Consider the following 20,017-nt stretch of genomic DNA (forward strand, 5'->3'; position numbering starts at 1 on the left):
AATCTATAGATCATATCAACCTGAACAAAATGATATGATTCAGGGTAAATTCTTATGTGTAGTTTCCGAGAAAATCGAATTTTTATGCCACTAAAATGTATGTTGTTCATTGCCAATAATAACAGATATTTTTATTCTACTGGAACATAATACCGGTAATTCTTTGTGCACTCTTTGTATATCTATAAATATGCTGTTAAGTTACAGGTTGCTATTGTTGTGTCTTCTTTCATTGGTAAAACATACTCCTAACAGCCACAAAGCTCTACTCCTAATAAACCATCCTGTTTTTGATTTTCTGGCCTTATTAATATACACTGAGTATATTAAGAATAGAAGTTGCTAAGTTGCTGGAAGACATAAATTGAATTAAACAAAATCATTTAGTAACATAATAGAATGTATGTTAATAATTAAATATTAAAATTGTACTAACTAAATTACGCAAACGTTGACAGCGCATGAAGATGACAACGGGTCATAATGCTGTAAAAAGTTTAGGTACTTTGCTCCAGATTTTTATTATTATTATTATTATTATTATTATTATTATTATTATTATTATTATTATTATTATTATTATTATTATTATTATTATTATTTTGCGACTGAGGACTAAAACTTTTTAAAAATGTTTTTCCCTCATATGTTTGCACTATGTAAAAATAACTATTTAGTTCAAGGAACAGCGTTTGTAATTACTTTTTTCTTACATCTATTAACTATATAGGCATGTTTCGGGAATTTGCCGGGCTTGAGAAGATGCCAATTGATTGTATAAAAGCCCTCAGTGCCCATGGCCTGCAAATTACAAAGGGAAAAGGAACCTGAGGAAGATACCATTAGGGTAAACAACCGTCGAAGCTTCCTTTTAATAGGGGGGGGATTTATTCCAGGGCACTGTTCCCCTTCCCTCCGTTGCCCCTAAGTAATCTTAACAATCAAGTTATAAACTAGCATATTACGAGAACTCATAGTAGTTCTCATGTTCATTAATAGTAATGTTTCTAACCTCAACGCCACTAAAAAAAAAAAAAAAAAACTTACCTGCACAGTACGTTTAACCATACAGCATAAATAAAAGAAACTTAATACTTAGCAACTGTTCGATTGCTGATTTTTCAAGAAAGGAATTTGTGAATTAACAATGATCATAAAGAATATTAAAAATTTTGAATAATGAAAATTTTCTTTATAATAATTAACTTTCAATCTTAATAATAAATAGGAAATGTCTTGGTCTGTCCGACACACTAATTCTATTAATAAACATTTATTCTAATAGATGTCCCTACCTGCATTGTCAGATGTTAAATATTATTCAGACAATTTGGCGATTTAAAATTAGTAGTTTGCATAAATGTTGTTGGTGTAGAAAAATAGCGGGGGTCTTCAACGCATGGTCTTCAGTTCAAAAGCAGTGTTCGTAGTTCGAGGGAAATTTCCATAATCTAGGGAAACTTGTAGGTAAATTTAGCGAAAAAGGAAAAAGGGAAATTTTCGATAAAACGTGAAAATCCAGGGAAAGTTTTGGGTGACTGATTGACTAATATAATTGCTTAAATCAAGGTGACCAGACGTCCCGTTTTAGCCCGGACAGTCCCTTATTTTCAACCGTTGTCCCGTTTTTTTCTGATTCTCAAACGGGACGCCTAAATGTCCTGTTTTTAAACTAAAATGACCCAGATTATTATTCAAAATATAAATGGTCAATGCAAATTCTATTCTCTTCCGTACCAACACTCATTGGGAAGGTTCAGTCGTGCCTAGAACTTCTGAATCTTCAAATGAAAATTGAGTGTTCTGTGCTTCAAGTGGAAATTGAGTTGGAATTCTGAGTGTTCAAGTAGTTAAAAGTATTGTTGGGTTGTACTTAAGTAGAAAGGCCGTGTTATCATTCTTACTTGTATATTTTGTAAATTGAAAACACTGCTGAGTCCCAAAATGCAATGTGGAAATCAGATATATACCCCCGCCCCCCGTTGCCGATTCATATGCGTCCCGTTTTTGAAAGTAAAAGTTCTGGTCACCTTGGCTTAAATTTGTCTTTGTTCTTCAGAAATAAACCAAACAATAGGAATAGTTTGTGGTATGTATGTTCAAAGTAGCATAATTGCACACATTGTTGGCTGAGTATATTGGTGTATATCTTTTTGTAAAGAAAAAGGATTTAAAAAAGCAGGATTAAAAAGGATTAAAAAGGATTAAAAAAGGATTAAAAAGGATTAAAAGGAAAAAGGATTAAAAGGAAAAAAGGATTAAAAAAAGCAAAATGCAAATTAATAAAACAAATGTGCTTATCACTTTCTTGAATATAGCTAAATTAATCATGTCACATAACTTCTGTCATTGGAATTGTACGCTCCAGAAATTAGGAAATATTTGATAAGAAAAAAGAAAATTTTGAGTCAGTTGAGGGAGATTTTCTTCAGGAAACCTACAAACACTACTTACTAGTTGAAATAGATACATCAATAGATACACTGTGCAACTATCTGTATATTCACCGTACTTTCTGATCACATGTTGTATAAAGGAAATATTTATTTACAAAAAATATATGAAGTATGACTCGCATTTTAAAAATGGTCAGAAAAGAACATTCAGCAAAAAATGTAAACACTCCAATACGAAATTCTCGTAGGGAGTAATTTATTCATCATTATAGAGTTATTAATAAAGTAGGTCTATTTATTTATGAAATATGAACAAAATCGCCTGAATCGTTTTTAAGGAAGTCGTCCAAAGAAACTCACTACCGAGAATAAAATATCCCTCGTCTAGTTTCTCTATTAACCCTTATCCGGGCAAGCTATTTTTGTAACGTAGACTGCAACTGGGGCCTTACCAACTCTATTAGCCTTACCAACTCGATATGTTCATAACTTTAACTTCGACTAAAGATAGATGAATTCAGAATTTTATGGCATCGAAATATTTATGGTTATTAAGAAATTCGAAGAAAAATGTGAAGCTACTGGGCCTGGGAGGCCCCGATAAGGGTTAAGGATGAGTTATTAGTAGCTATTATCAGGGTGCAAATGGAAAATTTATTTATGAAATGAGAACTTTTTCTGAGTCATTTTTTAATAAAATATTCGTCCTCCTCTCGAATATTCGACCTCTAGATTTGTCCAGAACAAAAAGTTATACATTGTCAGATTATTAATGATATAGTTATTTATTTACGAAAGAGAAACAAAATCATCTGATTCAATATTGAGAAAATCGTTTGAAAAGAACTCACCGCCATGAATAAACTACTATTCGTATATTTTTCAAAGAAAAATGATTTGTACCACAGTATAGAGTTGTTAATGAAATATTGGTACATGAAATATAAAGAAAATCGTTGAGACTGTTTTCGAGATATTTATTTCTTCTTATTATTATTTTCACCCTTCAAATAAACTTCCCGTAGGAAGTTTGGAAGAAAATTCGAAAAATTATCCTAGAGATCGTTAAGTTTAAAATTTGGTGCGGATTCTTTGAACGATATGATTTCTAGGCAAGTGAACACCTTAGATTGGGACCGGGAAACGGATATTCAACATATATAACATAACTTTTTCGGTATATAGAGGCCACAAAACGTGTAAATCCATTGAAATCTTGAATCTATTTTTTTTTCATGGACATCATACTTCTCTCCTGTTATACAATAGAACGAGAAAGATGCCAGACAAGATTGAGTTTGTGACAAATAATTGGAGAATATATTTGTTGCAGTGTATGAACGTAGTTTTTGAACAAGTCATATTTTATTTTACATCACAAAAACGTATGTAAAACGTAGTTCATGAATTGACGGGATTTAAAATGACAGTTAATAATAATAATAATAATAATAATAATAATAATAATAATAATAATAATAATAAAGAAATAATAGAATTACAATATCAATTACATAAACAGTAAAATTTGATTAAGAAAATTGACACGATGGAACTCATACTCAAATCTACCATTTAGTAGTTTCGTATGATATCGATACTCTCCAAAGTGACAAACGAAAGTACTAGATACGAACGGAAACGTTTTCTAAGCATATTTTACTTTAAAATACCTCGAAACCTAACTAATATACATGGACGTCATAAAAGAATTCAAATAATTACGAAGTATATATATGTCATTTTTTTCTACCTAGTTCGCGGAACAAGCACCTAAATATTTCTTTGATCGTTCCAGCTTTGATATTTTCAGATTATTTCAACCACTTTCTAACTCTGGTATGATCAACGTTTTTCGTTTCTTTTTCCTTGCAGAATATAGTAAAATAATACATTATGCACACAACAAAATATAATATAATGGTTATATAGCACTCATTGGAGAAACCTCTTCAAACAACAGAGGCTAATCTCAAAATGGAGAAATTTCTTTGTACATCAAATCCACAGCTAAATCATTTTTCATTACTCTACAGGTACCAGCTGTCGTCTGCTTGTTGAAATGTTAGGTTTAAATTGGGTTGCATCTGTCAGGTGTTTGTGATCGCAGCAAAAGTACTTGATCTCATCTAATGGAACTATAGCAGTGAGGAGAGCGTTATTTTTGGTGTTTACTGTACTACAATACTGCTTGATAATATGTAGAATATCTAGTACTGTGTACTGCAACAATTCCTTCATAATTTTTTTCTTCGCTTACTCTTTTCACTTATGAAAAATTTATTAACAGTGTTCCCAATTTTTTGTTCCGTAATTTTTATTCTTCTGTTCTCCAACCACCTGAATAAATTGTAAGCATCCAACTGATTGAGAAAGTTCATCGTGAACCCAAGATATGTCTACATAAGCGTACATGTAAGATGCACATGTCGGAAAACGCATTCATACTCAACTAAATAAATTAGTGATCGCTCCTATTTTAATTCAAAATTTCTCCAATATCTCCTCCACCTGAATCTTGTAAATGACTATATAATATTGAGACACAATTATACGCATTACTCATAAGTTATCATCTTGCATTATTCTTAAGTTATAATTTTGAATTGTAAACGTGAATTACTACATCTTTTTTCTTCTGAAAATATTGCAAATAGTCTATACTATGGTAACACCGTAACAAGTCACGCAATTCACGTTGCTAAAAGAAATAGGTCTACAATGAAGTATCAGAGAAATGTAGAATAATATTTTGAAAATACCTCATTAATACATCAATTTTAAAACACCCATATTATTAAATAGAATTATAAAGCAGATAGATGTCTGGAACCTTCACTCTCAGACAACCCATAACCTTTACATCTTACGGTTATACATAAACAAACAGTTTTTTATGTAACGCATATTTAAACGCTGCTCACTCAGAATCAATATGGATTTGAACTTGGCAATTAGTTTAAATTCTGTTAACACCTGTGTTCTCAACACAATCCCAGAACACGATGCCAAGAGACGAACAAAAAGTCATCAGAGTCAGCAAAACATTTTTTTTCAATTATTTAGTTAATTGGGAGAAAGACATGAAATGAAGTGTCTTCATCTTAAGTCAACATCTCAGAGGTTTTCCAGGAAAGGTCTCTTCTCCCCAAGTTTCACCATTGGAGAGCCATCTGTTTAATATGGTTGAATGTCCGCTATTATTCCACTTTCCAATCGTGCCAGAGACTCGTAGGTAATATATTTATTATTCTTTTTGCAATATTTAGAAAGAGTATTATGATCGTATTTTTTGGGTATATATGTCTTTCATTAGTAATCTGATAATAGAGTCAAACATTATTACTATTATTAAAAAGGAGTGAGATAACAACTTCAATTTATCTTTATGTTTCATTTTCTCTTTCACTGTCCTTTCATAAGTGCCTAATTAGTCTGATGATAGAACAACTTCCAAAATAATACACGTGACATTAATATATATATATATACTAGCAGCGTTCACCCCGCTTCGCTGCGGTCACCCCGGAACGCAATAAACGTTGTTACTTAGATAATTTTTACTTTTTCGCTTTCAAGTGATATGATAAAAACCATAGAAGATTGCAGTAAATGTTAACATTATATCGCCTGTCATTTATGTTAACCCGCCCCGCTTCGCTGCGGTCACCCCGGAACGCAATAAACTTTGTTACTTAGATAATTTTTACTTTTTCGCTTTCAAGTGATATGATAAAAACCATAGTAGATTGCAGTAAATGTTAACATTATATCGCCTGTCATTTATGTTAACCCGCCGAGTGACACGGTCATGCGGGTTGCATATAAATACGTTTATTTTTATACCTATGATGAACTAACAAAGGATTTGTACGTTATGGACACTTGAATGGTCAATTATCTCAAGACACTGGTAATTAAAAATTAAAGTGATATGATAAAAACCATCTAGGGTCCAAATCCTAATAACCCCCCAAAAATGAAAGAAATTGGTTCAGCCGTATTAGCGTGATGAGGGAACAAAGGATTTGTGCGTTCTCTTTTATATATATAGATATATATATATACATATATATATATATATATATATATATATATATATATATATATATATATATATATATATATATATATATATATATATATATTAAAAATTCAGTTATGGTAACAATTGCACCAATAATATACGTGGAATCCACTCACATAAACTTTTAAGTTTTGTTTCACAAAAATGATTTAAAGATCTTTTAAAGATGGTATACGTCTCTTTACAATTGTTTTCGAACACACATAGTATACTTTCAATAATGTACGAACTCTACTGTTATCAGTTTTAAAGAATGAAAACTTGCACATGTAATAAATGACTATTTCATATTGATAAATCAAAACGGGAGAATCTAATTACTAACTAATGGTTTTGTAATAAAGTAAGTGAAAATTATAAATAGGAAAAATTGTACGATTTTCTGGCATTGTAACTGATAGACTGATACCAGCCAGATAATTTACGTATAGTACTGTAACATTGAGAGTTTTTCGATTTTCAGATGTTTTCATTGTTGGTAATAGCATGAAAACACAAGCAATGCTCTGTTAAAGCTAATAAGATTTTTAGCTATTAAGCCTTGCGTGCCAGATCGTATGGAAAAATTGGCTACTTTTTCACTGTAAGGTCGATTAAATATAAGTTTTAAAAAATTAAAATATCTAGGATTTTATTATTTGAAAAAAAAAATATGTGAATTGAGATCATATAAATTCAAATGCATTTTGTGATACGAGTTTATAAAGGCTCTATGTCTTCGACAGAACTACAATTTTGCATGTGGATATTCGCATTTGCTATTGCGATAAAAATTATTGCATTAGTTTTATAATTGCATGGTCTTACAAATAAATGAAGTAGCCCAATTTATTAGTATGTGAGAAAGACCTGTCAAAAGTATCTACAAGAAATGGTCTATTACACGTTTCAATACAAAACAGTGTCACGGTTGTTGTTGTAAGAAGACCTTAACCCAGAGAAACCACCGAAGAGTTTTGCGCCTGGTTAAGAAAAATCGTCTTGAAACCAACACGAATAGTAGGTTTAAGAACAAAGTATATCCCAAGCAATAGTGAACCATCAGTAGCCTGCTGTTGCTATTTCTTATTTAACGTTTTAACTTGTTGATGAATATACAGTTGATAAATCTATGTTCATAGCGATAAAACTTTGGTATGGTCTGAGAAATCCTCAGGCCTGGCTTGCAAAGTTTCTACAATAAAATTCAGTTGAAAACTATTTGCAGCAGCTGTTGAAAGGTAGAAACAGGTATTCCGGGACTGTGTTGGGACTAGAGGATTTACTAGTGAGTGAGTAGATGCACAGCAATATATTTCTGCAACATCTCGCGGAGTTACTTCGTATCGAAATCCAGGGGATTATATAGTCAGAATACAGTGGTTGACGGTGTTAGGTAAGGTTAGTTATACCCACACTTCACTTATTGAACTTTAAGTAAATACCTTAAGTTAGCCAGATATAATAAACAAAAATGTCATTAAATGCAGTAATTGTTGCTTTTTAAAACCCTTTATATAATAAAGGAGTTTGAATACCAAACAAATATTAGGTAACAAACTAAGCTCACAGACTCCTCACCTCTAAAAAGGTGTCTGGCAATAATTATTTATCTATTTTAAAGCACTCTGTAAACACTATCTAACTCACTTTCTAATTAATTTATGTTCTGCATTTTCTTTAAGCTGTTAATTTAAGTTTGTAAAAATGGGGTGAGCACACTAAATACCCTTAGAAGGAAATAAAACTATCATGTATACACTGAGAGTACATTGGAATAACATTTATTTCAATTGAAATACTATATTGTTAAATTGATTAAAGAGTAGTGTTTAATATAGTGTTTATTATAGTACATAAAAAGTGAAAAGTGTAATATCAAGAAAAATAAAACAAGATTAATCAGGAGACTTAATGAATATAATCTTGATATGTATGAGTTCTAGAAAGTGAATTCCGTTTTTGTAAAAACAACATACGAAACAGTAACTTTTCAATAAATAAATGAATAAATAAAAATCAACCTTTTGTAAATTTTATGGTATAATTAGAAACTTCACAAAATTTGACACTTGACTTGGAATTCAATTGCTAAACGTGAAAAATTATATTATTCGTTCAAATATTTCGAACTTATTATATTTGAAGTAGAACATTCTCTAATCTTATTTAAATTTCACAAGGAAAAACACAAATTTAATTGTTATTGTTATCATTAATGAAGTTTCCACAGTGGTTCATCAAATATTCGAAAAATGTATGAGAAAGGACAACTTTTGGAAACCGTCTCTAGATAGTTTTGTTTCTAGTGATGCAGTGCAGTTTGAAAATGACTTCTAACCTACAAGGCTGTAGGTAGAAAACGCACATATACTTTGATACTAATCACATATAGTGGCTGGATAGAGAATAAAAGCTTAAGTTATTGATTAATATTGTAATTTGTATGAGCTCGTGAATCAAAAAGTGATAATTTATTTATGCAGAATCTAGTGTTGTAAATAGAAAAAAAGTTTGTATTTTTTCAGAAATGTACGTTTTTTTAAGAAACAACATTGCCTCTCATTTTTTTCTTGTAAATTTCCTTTTTTTTTCAAATAGTCATTTGTAATGCATCTTACGTCTATTTAAGTATGAAATATTCTTATGTAAGTGTAATCACCGTAAAGTGCAACATAAATTAAACGCTAGATACTAAACGCTACAAATATTTTACAATTTATATGAATAGCATACCTACTAACAATTCGGGTTTCAACAGTTTTCATCAATATCAACTAAGAAATAGAAGTAGAAATAAAATTTTGTTTATTTCGTAAAAGCAGTAACTTACTAAGTACGAAAATAATGTTACGAACAGTATAAAATTCAAATAACTTGTCTAAAGGTAAAAACTAATACTAATTTGCCTACTATAGTATTTTTCTAAATATCATATATAAATAATTTGTCGACTAAATATATATAATATGCAGAGCCGGCTGTACCATATGTGTAACACGTGCATTTGCATGGAGCAGCAAGTTTGGAGGGTTCGGCAAAATCTGTCATAAATATATTATTTAAATTAAATAACAGACTTCATGATGATGGTAGTTACATTTAATAAGCTGACCTTCTATTTGAATACCACATTCATAAATTATGTTTAGGTCGCTTTAGTTTAAGGTCACATGGAAAATGCTAAAGAAAATGGTAAAATAAATCTGAGCACAAATTGCTTGATCGTTGTCTAATGCAAGAATCCAATTCTCGAATAGTAGCGAATATCTGTTCCATTAAGTTAGTTATGACAGTTTTGATATGACAACTAGTCTTGTTTTTGTCACAAACAAGTTCCTTATCATTGAAGATAGAAACAAGTTTTTTTGGAAAAATATTAACAGATGTAGGAGAAAAATCAGGAAATAAAAATAAAAGAACTAGTTGCATTGGAATTCCAAACTGATACGCTGAGATTGAAGCTCGATATTGAATTCTATAAAAAGGATTACCATCTTTCCTCTGCAGGTGTGTTTGCTTTATCTTTCACTAACATAATAAATTAATGTTTAAAGAAAAAGCAGACACAACGAGATTGTATTTTTAGTAAGTATTTAAGCCTTTCTGAGTGCGACTGCACTTATCCTCCCATGCTGGAGTAGCATACCTAAAATGATGACTTGTTCTTTCTGGAGAAAGGGGGAGTCGGCAAATTATGCCATTGCACGGGGCAACAAATTACTTAGGGCCGGCCCTGATGATATGTATATACAAGACATGAATATAGGATGACACAATTTGAAGTAATGCAGGGTGTTTCAAAATTAATATTAGGTTTTTGAAACTTTGTAGTATCTATTACAAATAACTTACAATTATAAATATTATATCAAATGAAAGAGCAACTCAAACAGTTTTGTACGCACGCATGCACATGCATTGTTTCTTCTGTCTGCAGTTAGAAAGAGCAAGTAGCAAAGATGGAGACTAGAGAGCAGAAAGCTTTTTGTGTTTTAATAAAGACTGAATCTGTAGTTACAGTGCAACTGTCTGTGTGAAGAATATTAAGGAGACGCCTTCAACTACGTCCTTATCGTTTGCAGTTGCTACAGGTCTAAAGCCTACAGAGTACGATTTACGTGTCAATTTCGCAAGTGAAATATTGCTGCATAACAATCAAGATTTTCTGGATCGTGCCGTCTTCAGTGATAAATCGACATTTCACCTAAGAGCTAATGAAAACTCTCATAATGTTCGCATCTGGCGGTCAGCAAATCCTCAGGAGATGGTGCAGTTGAAACCAGCGGCTGAAATCTGTCTTCAACATTGGGGGGACGGGTAAGACCGTTTTCATATATATAAGCGATGTTCAAAATTTGTATGAAAAAAAATAATCCTGTAGAGGATCGGGAGAAGCAGCGTTGTTTCAACATTGGGAGGCGAGCAGATTTGAAGCTTATTCTGGGGGGACATCAATTTCATCTCACTTTCCTTTGTGGAAATCGGACATAAATCATCACATTTTTACCCAAGAAACATTTCAAATCGGATTATTGGGCTAACAGTCCCCCCAGTTCCAAGATTGGAGGAGACAGGTCCCCTTCATCCCCCGGGATTTGTGCCAGTGGTTGAAACGAGACTCCCCTAAGTTGAATGTGTTTTGTGCCATATGGCAGAAAATTTATGGGACTTTCTTGCCTATCGACTAGATGTGTGCCGTGTGACGAATGAAGCTCACATCGAACACTTGTAGCAAAGACTGAGGCGCTCTTTTACTTGATGTATTGTTTGAACGTCAAATATAATAAGTACTACGAAGACCCCGATATTCATTTTGAAACATCCTGCATTTCTCACCAACAGTGCTGGAACTAAGATGTAAAAAGGAGAGAAAATTTTCCTTATAAAGTTATTGTTTACAACAAAGATATTATTATTATTAGTCGAGACTATAACTACTACAACATGGGTTAGTAGTAAAAAAAAAAAAAAAAAAAAAAAAAGTAATCAAATGTACACTCGTAAACCTTTCGGACGCAGGTGGGCCAAAGTGGCACACACGGCTGTGTCACTTTTTTAATCCGCTCCTGTGTGGACACTAATTAAGATATCGGGATTTATTTTTACCAAATATGGTTGGACCATAGTTTATCATATTAATTTCTTTTTATTCTGGGTGTCGAATTTCCTTCTCAAATTTCACCCCAGTTAAAAATTCGAGAATTTTTTAATTCCGAATTTCCTTTACTTCTTTTTTCCCTGTAGCTTCCTTCGTTTTAGAAATACCTCCTTAAGACTTGTCAGGTACATACTTCGGATGAATACCTAACTGTTGATATCAATTGGACGGGTCTGCGCGCAGAGTTGCCAATTAGGGAAATTAAAATTTCCCTACATTTGGGGAAAAAATCGAAATTCTTGTTTATAAATCCGTCCCTATACGTCCGAGTGCAAGTCAACTTACGCCAATCGAACATTTGTCCTTATTTAATAAACGCAAGTACAGATCGTTACAATGGAGTAATTAGGGGGCGCACGAAAAATTCGTATTTAGGTTCTAACCCTTGATTTTTTTAGTTTGTCCCTACTTTTATGTTTACCGTAATATATTTCTGGTAATTAGGATTTTTGTTTCTTAAATATCGCCATGATACTTGTAGGATATATTAGGGGTGTTCCAATGTTTAATTTAAGATAGTTTGCGTATGTCTCGTAGCAGTGTTGCTAGCTACAGAAAATTTTAATTCCAGATTTTAGGGAGAAATTTGGGAAAAAATCTTTTTTGTTTCTATTATTTCCCTCTTGTTGGGTACATTCAAACAAACGTACCAGTGTCTAAAAGCCTCGTCCTTACCCTATACAGCGCATCATAAAACGTTTCACTATAGGGGAAGCACAGTTTAAATTTATAATAAACCATGTTCTGTAAATGGTAAGAAAATGGTGAATTTCTAGGGTAGAATTAGATTTTTTAAATTTCATGCTTACTTTGTTAGATATCGCCATGGTACTTGTGAGATATATTCTTAGGGTACAAAGGTTTATTTTCAGATAGTTCTCGTTTGTCTGATGGCAGTGTTTCCAGCCAAAAGAGTTAATTCAAAATTTTAGGTGAAAAATTCGGAAAATTTTATTTTCCCCACTATTATTTCTTTCTTGCTGGCTATATTGAAACAAACATACCAATACCTGAAAGCCTTCTCTTTGGCCTATAGAATGCACCATAAAAAGTTTCAATAGGATAATTAGAGAAGCTGTAGCTCCGGTATATCTGTTGATTTTTGCTTCTGAGGCTTAAAAAGTGTCAAAATTTCATGTGTATGATGACAGAATTTTTCTTTCCCTCTTTGAATGGAAGCCAGCGACTTCAGGATTTCATTGTACCTTGTCAACTCAAGGAATTTTTAGGTGACTTGAACCCATATTGCAGTAGTGGTGCTAGATACAAAAAAAAAAAAAAAATGAAATTCGGTTAGGGATTTTTTGGTAAATTTTCAGCCCTATATTTCCTTTAATAATTTTCCACCCGTTGGCAACACTGCATTGCAACTTACACCAAAAAATAGCCACATTCATTTTCTAAGAAATAAGGCCTTAACCATATTAATCGAATAAATGATTTTTGAGCAATAAGTCACTAACTGAAATTGTAGGAAAACGCCAAAAATGACCTGGGTCCGAAAGGAATAATCACACAATTTTGCTCGTATAGGTACAAAGAAACAAACGATTTGTAAGTTACGAGGTCTTAGACTCAAGTTCTGTTGATTATTTCAATAATCTGCAACATAAATCAATAAATAATAGTTGCCCGAAAGAAAACAGACGTTTGAAAAAAAGAACATGAGAAAGAACGTTTTTTATTGAAAAAAGACTTCACAGAAAAAAAACGTTTTTTACAACACCAGCATAATGTGATTGTATAACTATTATTTTCAATTTTGTCTTAAATAAAGTGAATACCTGATGTGTTACGGTCGTGGGTTGGAAACAATGTTCTGGCTTTATATGTTAATTTACTGCTGTGCAACCGATAGCGCATATTCAAAGTTTAGGATCCGTATTCCGAGTATTTATGTATTCTATTGTAGTATATGTTGTATGTACCTCATTCAGAAGTATTTGGTTTACAAGAACGTTCACACTTTTGCCTTAAGTGTCAGAAAAATATTATTTTTGTAAGTGCGAGCCCGAATAAGTTTTCCTTCAATTGACAATCGACCGTCAATTCTAAAAGATAACTAAGAGACTTATAAGAAGATCCGACCTAGACTCTGGCTCCGTACAATTGTATTAATATGGTGCTACAAGCCCTAGTCGACTGTAGTATTGAAACTCTTAACCTATACATGATTCAACTTGCTTTTCTTCAAGGTTCACGATCCACTAGAGTACACACATGTGTTAAGCAGAAACATATATCATAAAATGCACACATATTTTATTAGAGGTTGAAATGTTTATTTGATACATTTCGTATATTATATATATACTATTTTTTATCTTACTTATGAAAAATACAATGTAACTTTTGTGTAGAGACAATAGGTAATAATTTACATTCATTGTGTGAATTCACACATAATATTAAAAAGAAAGAGTCGTAAGTCAGCATCCTTACTTTATTCCCCTCACCAGGTCATGTATGAAGATGCACTGCAGATGGATTCATAGTAGAGTAGTATCACCCATAAGAGATCTTATAGCATGAACACTTCGGAACTAGAATTTGCACTTGCCTGAAACACATATTCACGGTGTCAATCGATAGCTAATATCCCTTACCTTCCTGTTATGATAGGTTCGTTCTTCCAGTTTCGGATGAAATGAAAGATATTCCTTTGACTCAGTTTTCAAAGATTGCGGGTGAGAATCGCCAACCTCCAGGTCGAAAGCCAACCGATCTTCCTGCTACAGGTATTATGCATTTTGTTAATTCTTACTGTGTACACATAGTACAAGGAATAGGAGAAAAGGAGCTGATGATGCTATTATGCAAATGATTGTTTAGATCCTAAATAACTAAGTCTATAAAAATGTTATAAATCACCCTTAGTTTCCTTTAAAATTGTTAGCTTTAATATACGTTAAAATGTTACTATTTAAATTTTTCTAAATATAATTTGTCAATGTCAAAATAATAACAAAGCTTCTTTTCTTCTCTAATAATTTGCCTTTATTTGTAAATACTTTAGTTTGCTTACCTTAAATAAAAGTTATTTTTCACTATAGCCATTTATACGAGTGGCGTAAATGTTTGAAAACCAGATTAAAGTACCAAAGTGATAAAGGAAGCAACGTGGAAATAACGATATAGAGTTGCTATTTATTCTTGCAATTTATTGTTACTAACATTTGCTAAAGCAGTGATAGACAAAATTTTAGGAGGGCGAAGAAAAAAGAATAATATTTAGTAGGGCAATAAATTTATTTAAAACAATAACGGTACATTGTAACATTTTACAAAATTCTTATAATAATAAATACTTTTAGTGATTAAAGTTTCTCAAAATTCTGGTTGAACTGGGGTGCACTTATTCCCAGAAATTCAGTGTCAGTATGTTTCTAATACAACTCTTTCGAGGCAGCTTTATTCTTATTTCTATTTGACTGATTAGGAATGATGTTGCGAGACAGATAGAATCTTTGAAGGGGCCCAAAATTGACCCGCGGGATACAGTTTCTCCATTGCCGTGCTAAACGATATTAACATATTATTTAGAAAGGCAACAGAGGTCAAAAGTTGTCAATGGTAGAGTTAAAGTTTCAATTAAGGGGATCTACATATTTTTTGCCATTCTATGTCAAGAATGAGTATGGGAACTTATTTTGGTTACGTAGGTTTTTACAACATCCATCTTAAACTGCTGAATATTTTTCAATAGTGGTCACCTATATAATATTAAGTATAATGACAATTATTATATACTCTACACAGAAAGATCAATATCATCATAAGTATTCTGCCAGCATTGGCAAATCAATTGCCTCAACAATGAAGTGAAACGCTTCGAGCTTTCTTGGGTCTTTTTGGGCCGTTTCCATATACAATATAGCGATAAAACATCTGGATTTTTCCTACAATTTCCTCTAATTTTCCTCCTGCTCCTCCTATTAGCACCACTTCGTGCAATATTTTTTCTTCTGTTTCTTCTTCATGTTAATTTTAATGTATATCATACTTAACTCCCTGCTTCATGTCATCATCATCATCGTCATAAATATTCTGTCATTATTGGCAGGTCACTTGCTGCAACTGAGAAGCTTCCATACTCCATGATGTTCAGCTAACTTCTTCGGATTTGATACCATCCGTCAATTGTAGCCTTCTTCGCCTTCTCCCTCTCTTTCCTCCCAAGATACTCTCTAACACTTTCCTCATGATAGTTTTTTCTTAGCCAATGTCCCAATCAGTTTCTCTTTCTCTTTTCTATAATATCTAAAATTATTCTTTTCCCTCCACGATTTCTAATACCCTCCCATTTGTTTTCCTCTCGGGCCAGCTAATTCTCTTCATTCTTCTTCACTCACATTTCGCAAGCTTCCACTTGTTTTTCATCACCTTTTAGTAACGTTCGTGTCTCTGCCCCATACAGTACAATACTAGGGTGCAGCGTTTTACCACTTTTATCTCGGAATGAAATGTAATACCTGGCAAAAGTGGCCAATCCACATGGACATTTCAGGTATAGATTTGTTTTCAAATCAGATAATATCTTCTGTGAGAACTATTGCCTCAAAGTTTCAAAATTCATCTGAAAATTACAAAAAATACCAAAGTTGTTCATTAATTTTAGTTATGTTAAAGTAAACATATTTTTGGTTAAATACATGTCAGTTGCTATGAAAACTGACATTCCAGTCTCAAAATGCCAGTTATATGCCCTTGGGGGGAATAGGGAAGCCTCCTCTGGGGATAGAAAAGAGGCAAATTCAGTAGAGTTAAGCGGTTGTGCAGTTCCTCGCTCACCTGGCAATATAGCCTGGCCAAGTGACCCTGAACCCACCATGTAGAGGTGGTTGCACCTAGGGCTCCTCTGCTAGGCCTATCCAATCAACCAACCATATGTTGGGCCGGATGAACTGATCCGATTAGTCACTGTCAGGAAAAATTTTCACAAATTGGGACTTTGATTGAAATTTAGACGCAGCTTGCCTAGAAAGTAAGGTTGACCTGATTATTAGCACATTAGCACATTAGCACCGCCTCTAGCATCATTAGCACATACTCGGGAGGCTTCTTCAATGACAAATTCACTATCCGTTCTACTGCCACCGTGTGGCATGGATGTACGGTGAAGGACCATTCTGGCACAGTGTTGTCAGGAAGTGAAAGTTTGACCATGAGCTGTTTGTTTGGTACCGTCCATAGAACTTACTGGTAGTACAGTTATTGAAACATCAGTGCTTTCCCAAAAGATCATTGCAGTGTAATCGTTTGCCTCAAAATTCACTCTGGGAATGATGTTATATCTAATGGAGTTATGGAGATTCCCTGTCTCGTATTCTCGAGCACTAAGAATCTTATGTAATGCATCTTGTCGGACAGCAAGTCGACCATCAGTCATCATGGCGAGAAGAAATTTTCCGGGAGTGCAAAGAATGCATTCGTCTGAATGGATGAACGGATTACAGCCTGGTATTCCCTTGGTAAGTATCTAGACCTTGAATGGCCTCAAAGACGTGAGAGGACCATCAGCAATGGAAGACTATGTTCTGATACGGCATTGCATAACCACACAGACTATAAGTATGAATGTCGCAATTTCTGTTAATTTCTTGATAGGTTTTTTGTTGCAATATACAATGTTAAAATTCTTTTTGCACTAGTCAACCAGCTAGCCTCAGGTTCTTACTGAGTTTTCTGTGCTCTTCTGGACTATGATGAGGTAAGTCACATTTTATTGGTTTGAATAGCAACACTGAAAGCTTTTTCACAGTTAGATAGTTTTGAAACTATGGGACGAGTGTAAGAATAGGGGCTTGAATAAGCGCCGTAAATATGCGTGAAGAGAGCTCGGAACAGCAGTTCATTAAAATGCAAGAGACAAATAGCCCATTGGATTTGTTTTCCTGTTAGTTCCTCTAATTTTCGAAGAACAACTCCATTCCAAGCATGTTAGTGTATGTTCCATCACACCCAAGAACCTCAACTTTATCAAAGCCAACTCTGAGTTGGTTCATGATGTATTCGAAAATAGCTCTGGTCTCGTCATGTGCAAAGCCAGAGGATGATGTCACGTGACCAACATATTGAGAGTTACGTTCAGCCACAAGTGATGAGTGATCTTCTCTAACGATGCCTGTGTATGTTTTAGTGTCATCCCTTCTATCATCAAAGTATAGGATTTTAATGGGATCATCATTTCTAGAACTTTCTTTTAAATTCCGAGCAAGTTTAAGTTTCGCCCGCCTTATTTTGTTCCTGTCTACAGTTAAAGCAGATGTTATGTCGCTAGATTTTTGAGAAGTTATAATTCCAGCCTTTGAAGCTGCCTGAAGCACAGTTGTTATATGTGCCGCAGCCCTCTCGCTTACATTGTATCTCTGAGCAATCATAACAGTTTCAGTCAAATCTACGAAAGTCGTTCCTAAAGTAATGAATCCTTTTTTTTATGGAAACTAATGGAGATAAATAACTAACAACAGCACAGCTAAATCGAGCAATATTTCAGCTACAGACTCATTTTTCCACATAGTTCTCACCATTTGTTATGCACTTTTGCCAACGATGAACCAGAGCCTGCATGCCGCGCTTGTAAAAATCGGCATTCCATGGACTGTCTTCTGGATTCCGGCTCGTAATGATAACACCACGTATCATCTCCAGTGACGATGCTATCCAAACAATTGTCACGTTCATCTTCATATTGGTCCAGCAGGTCCCAAAGGAAAAGGCAAGGACGAAAATAGTTGTAGAAACGCTTAATTGTACTGAATTTACCCTCTTTTCCGGCCCCAGAGAAGGCACTCCTATACCCCTCAAGCGCATATAACTGGCATTTTGAGACAGGAATGTCAGTTTTCATAGCATCTGGCATGTATAAACCCAAAAATATGTTTACTTTAACGTAACAAAAAAATGAACAATTTTGGTACTTTTTGCAATTTTCAGTGAAATTTTAAAACTTTGATGCAATAGTTCTCACAGAAGATATTATCTGATTTGAAAAAAAATCTATACCTGAAATGTCCATGTGGATTGGCCACTTTTGCCAGGTATTACATTTCGTTCCGAAGAAAAAGTGGCAAAACGACCCACCCTAGTACAATACTCCACGAACCATTTTATGAGTCTTTTTCTCAACTCCACTCACGTATTTCGCTTGTATTTTATATATTTTTTGCTTACATTTAGAAAGAAAGTCGTACTTGTTTAGGATCATCAGAAATATGCTCTCGGGTCCGTTCTGAAAGTCAATAAATGTAACTACAAGTAATCCATTCTAGTCATAGGAACATGGTGCTGTAGAAATGTAACACTGTAAAGAGTTTTTTTTAATCACTTTAAAGTGTTGTAATGAAGAATATATGTCAGTGTTAGTATGTGACTCTTTTTGGCTGGTATAAATAGATCTTATTCCGGGAAGATCCCACATTGAATTTAAATTCTTGTGCTAATAATATTGTTCTACGAATATGTTGTTATTGGACGATTGTAGGACATTAGTTTAAGAACTTTATTGTTCCAAGCTTATGTCCTGTGCAATGACTGTACCGCGTGTCCGAATCGATAATCCTAGGTTCCACTGAGAGGTGTGCACACATAACTTTTAATACCTGCTAAAAATGTGATTTGATTTGTTATATCTTGTACGTATTACAAGTATCCTAAAGGTTTCTTTTCTTTTTTCTTTTCATTTTTCTTTTCTTTTTTTCTTTCTCTTTTTTCTTGTTTTCTTTTTTTTTTTTTTTTGAAAGCAAGGCCCTCAAATGTGGACAAATATTGTTCTAAAATAGCAGAGTAAACACTAATATATTGTGAGATGTAAACTCACTATACATAAAAAGTGCATTGTATCACATGATTCAGTTTTAATCGTCGTAATTATTCATGTTTCTTTCCGATTATAATAAATAAGTTATAGCAATTATAACTAGGGATGGCCACAAAGTTCCGGTTCCAGTGGAACCGGTTCTGTTTCAGAACCGATTCCAGACCTGGATCCGAAGAACCGGTTCCGGAACCGGATCTTCTAGAACTGGATCCGTTCAGACCCGAAAATCGGTTCCAGCAGGAACCGGTTCTGGCCATCCCTAATTATAACACACAGTATAGTAGAAAAGTGTGTTTCATATGAAATAAATCATTTTAGTCTTGAATACTTACGTTTTTTCTCCAAATCAAGCACTTCCAAGTTGCCACTTATCAGTGCCATACAAATGTTGTATTTGTGTGCTTCTGTTCTTTTTTTTTTTTAAAAAAAATTGTGTGACTCTAGAATCACATCCAATACTAGGTGGGGAATCGAATCTAGTTGTCATTCTATGAAGGGCCATATGATCGAACCCAAGTTATCCCAAATAGTTCAGCCATATACATACAGCGTTTGTGTTTTGCAGGAAAATAGCA

General features: G+C 33.4%; 1 protein-coding gene across 3 annotated transcripts in view; it reads left to right on the forward strand.

The window, feature by feature from the left end:
- The window catches only part of tipE (temperature-induced paralytic E), a 285,481-nt gene that overhangs the window by 224,368 nt on the left and 41,096 nt on the right, over nucleotides 1-20,017 (forward strand). Inside the window, exon 4 of one of the 3 annotated variants that reach the window (XM_081726629.1) lies at nucleotides 14,246-14,361. The exons of the other annotated variants lie outside the window; for them this stretch is intronic. Within the exon in view, the coding sequence (XP_081582755.1) occupies nucleotides 14,246-14,361 (116 nt within the window). The remainder of the gene's footprint in view (nucleotides 1-14,245; nucleotides 14,362-20,017) is intronic. 3 annotated transcript variants of the gene reach the window in all.

Source organism: Thermobia domestica, chromosome 1 (assembly GCF_964235325.1).
Source record: "Thermobia domestica chromosome 1, izTheDome1.hap1.1, whole genome shotgun sequence".
NCBI lineage: Eukaryota > Metazoa > Arthropoda > Insecta > Zygentoma > Lepismatidae > Thermobia > Thermobia domestica.